General features: G+C 36.0%; 1 protein-coding gene across 1 annotated transcript; it reads left to right on the forward strand.

Moving 5' to 3' along the window:
- Window positions 1-247: 247 nt before the first annotated feature.
- On the forward strand, window positions 248-2271 carry LOC140919214 (uncharacterized). The gene is made up of 5 exons (XM_073364807.1): window positions 248-406; window positions 498-608; window positions 694-798; window positions 940-1009; window positions 1158-2271. The coding sequence occupies exons 1-5, from the start codon at window positions 353-355 to the stop codon at window positions 1868-1870; spliced, it is 1053 nt and encodes a 350-aa protein (XP_073220908.1). The 5' UTR covers window positions 248-352; the 3' UTR covers window positions 1871-2271.
- Window positions 2272-2553: the final 282 nt, after the last annotated feature.

The following is a 2553-nucleotide window of genomic DNA, read 5'->3' on the forward strand; positions in this document are numbered from 1 at the left end:
ATAATAAATCATACTTTGAATTCTAACAATTATAAAAGACTCAATACTAATCTCTATTTACAGAGCTACATAGACTCAATTCTAAATCAAGAACAAATATTATAATAATAAGATATCTCTATGATTATAAATTGATCCTAACAAATAACTCAAAATTATTCTAATATTATATAAAAATATTTTTTAATATTTTAACAAATGCCTAAAGTTATCAATTGTCTATCTTAATTCCTGGAAATGTTTGTTCTTTCTGATGATGTGTTATCATTGAAACAATGTACCTTTTTATCTAAATCTGTAGTTGTTTGGTTCGGCTGGTGTTATTGGTAATCCCTTGGGTTTTGCAAGGAGCATGGGGCACGGCATTAGAGATTTCTTATCGGTTCCTGCAAACAACATAATGCAGGTAAAAAGCCTAGCAATGGTGGCCCTTTTTTCAATTATATTTTCTCTTTAGGTGGAACAAATTAGTTAAGCATTATTGATTTAATTTGCAGAGCCCTGCTGGACTTATTATGGGCATGGCTGAAGGGACCACTAGTCTTTTAAGTAACACACTGTATGCTATCAGTGATGCAGCTTCTCAATTCAGTAAAGTTGCTCGCAAGGTATTTCTTGCTTTGATGTAACTGTAGTTTCATTTATATGATTTACTTTTTTTTTAATCCTTGCTAGCCTTTTCTTTTTTTTCAGGGTATCGTTGCATTTACATATGATGACCATATAGCTTCAAGGATGGAAAAACAGCAGGCAACTGTAGCTTCTGATAGTAAAGGCGTAATTAATGAAGTCTTGGAGGTATGTAGTTGATTTCATGTGATACCTGTCGAAAAATGTGTTTTTACTACGGTGCACCTCACCACCTGCATTTTTTTTCTAGCATCATGTGAATGGTTCCTATGTATATTAAGTTGTTAAACTTGCCTATTTTGTTTACAGGGACTCACTGGTCTTCTTCAGTCTCCTATAAGAGGAGCCGAGAGGCATGGTCTACCAGGTGTTTTGTCAGGTGAATCAACATTAATGAATTTTTTTTATCTCTTTCTTATAATTTTGAGGGGACTTTAAGAATTACCAGCGGTAATTGTTGTCGAAGATGGATTTAGTTTTTGCTTGTTTACTGATTGTGCTTTCTTTTTCATATTTCTTTAATGTAGGAGTTGCTTTAGGGATTACAGGTCTTGTGGCAAAACCTGCAGCTAGTATACTAGAAGTTACTGGCAAAACGGCTCAAAGTATTAGAAACCGTAGCAAACCCAATCAATTAAGATCATACCGCTTTAGGGTACGACTTCCCAGGCCACTTTGTAATGAACTTCCTTTGAGATCTTATTCATGGGAAGAAGCAGTTGGAGCATCAGTCCTTATGGAGGCTGATGATGGCTTAAAGTTCAAAGATGAGAAGTTAGCGGCTTGCAAAGGCCTTAAAGAAGCCGGCAAGTTTGTTGTCTTAACAGAAAGATATATAATGATTGTTTTCAGTCCAAGTTTGATAAACTTGGGCAAGCCTGAATTTTGCGGCATCTCTGCTGATTTGGAGTGGATAATTGAATGGGAGATTGGATTGGAGAGTATAATACATGCTGATTGTGATCAAGGTGTTGTTCACATTGTTAGTAGTAGACCAGATTCCTCGTTCATGCATAATCAGCATTCTCCAAAAAGAGGTGGTAGCAGCCGAACCAAAGCAGTGCATTGGAACCATTATCCAACTCATCTTCCCCTTCCTCAAACAGACTTAGAACTAGCGTGTGAGGAAGACGCATTCAACTTATTACAGATTTTGCTGTCTGGTATAGAAAAAGGGAAAGGTAGAGCTTGGGACTGTGGACGGATCTTGCATCGAGCTAGTATGAAGGCCGCAGTTTAATTACCTACCTCTCCCTTCTATAGTTTCTACATTACATTGTGAATTAGAGTTGCCATAAATTGGAATTACCAAGCGTTTCTAGCAATGGCAAGGAAAAAGGAAAATAAAAATCTCATCATTATAGAACATCATTTGCATTTGGTAGGATTTTTCAGTTCTAGCTTTACTTGCAAGTTACAATACTTTAAAGTAATTTTGTTGGTCTTTTTCCTTATTACTTTGTCCAAAATGAAGGCAACACGAAGGAATTTTAGTTAGTTATTTAACATTTTTTAGGAAAGAAATTACTATACACATTTTCTTGTATTCATGGTTGTATCTTGTACATTATGTATATTCCCCTTGTCATTTTGGGGATGTAAATATCATGGAACTAAACGAGTTTCTTACTTTTATTATTACTTCGTTGTTTTGAGTAATTTGTTAGCAGCAGCAGTTAACATCTTCATCTTTAATCTCTCTCCCTCCTGGACCCTTCTCCCCATGTGATCTCTTTGCCTTCCTTCTTTCTCTTTCTCCCTCTTTCTCAATTGCAGCCAGTGGCGCCTAGCTGCAGGCAGCAACCATGTTTTGGAAATTCGACAATCAGTACGTTTTTGTTGGACTGTTCTCCAATGAAACGTCGTTCGGGTTTGAATAATTGGAAATTCCACAAAAAAAAAAAACGATTTCATTGAATGAAG

Source organism: Cicer arietinum, unplaced genomic scaffold (genome assembly GCF_000331145.2).
Source record: "Cicer arietinum cultivar CDC Frontier isolate Library 1 unplaced genomic scaffold, Cicar.CDCFrontier_v2.0 Ca_scaffold_6324_v2.0, whole genome shotgun sequence".
NCBI classification, from domain to species: Eukaryota; Viridiplantae; Streptophyta; class Magnoliopsida; order Fabales; family Fabaceae; genus Cicer; species Cicer arietinum.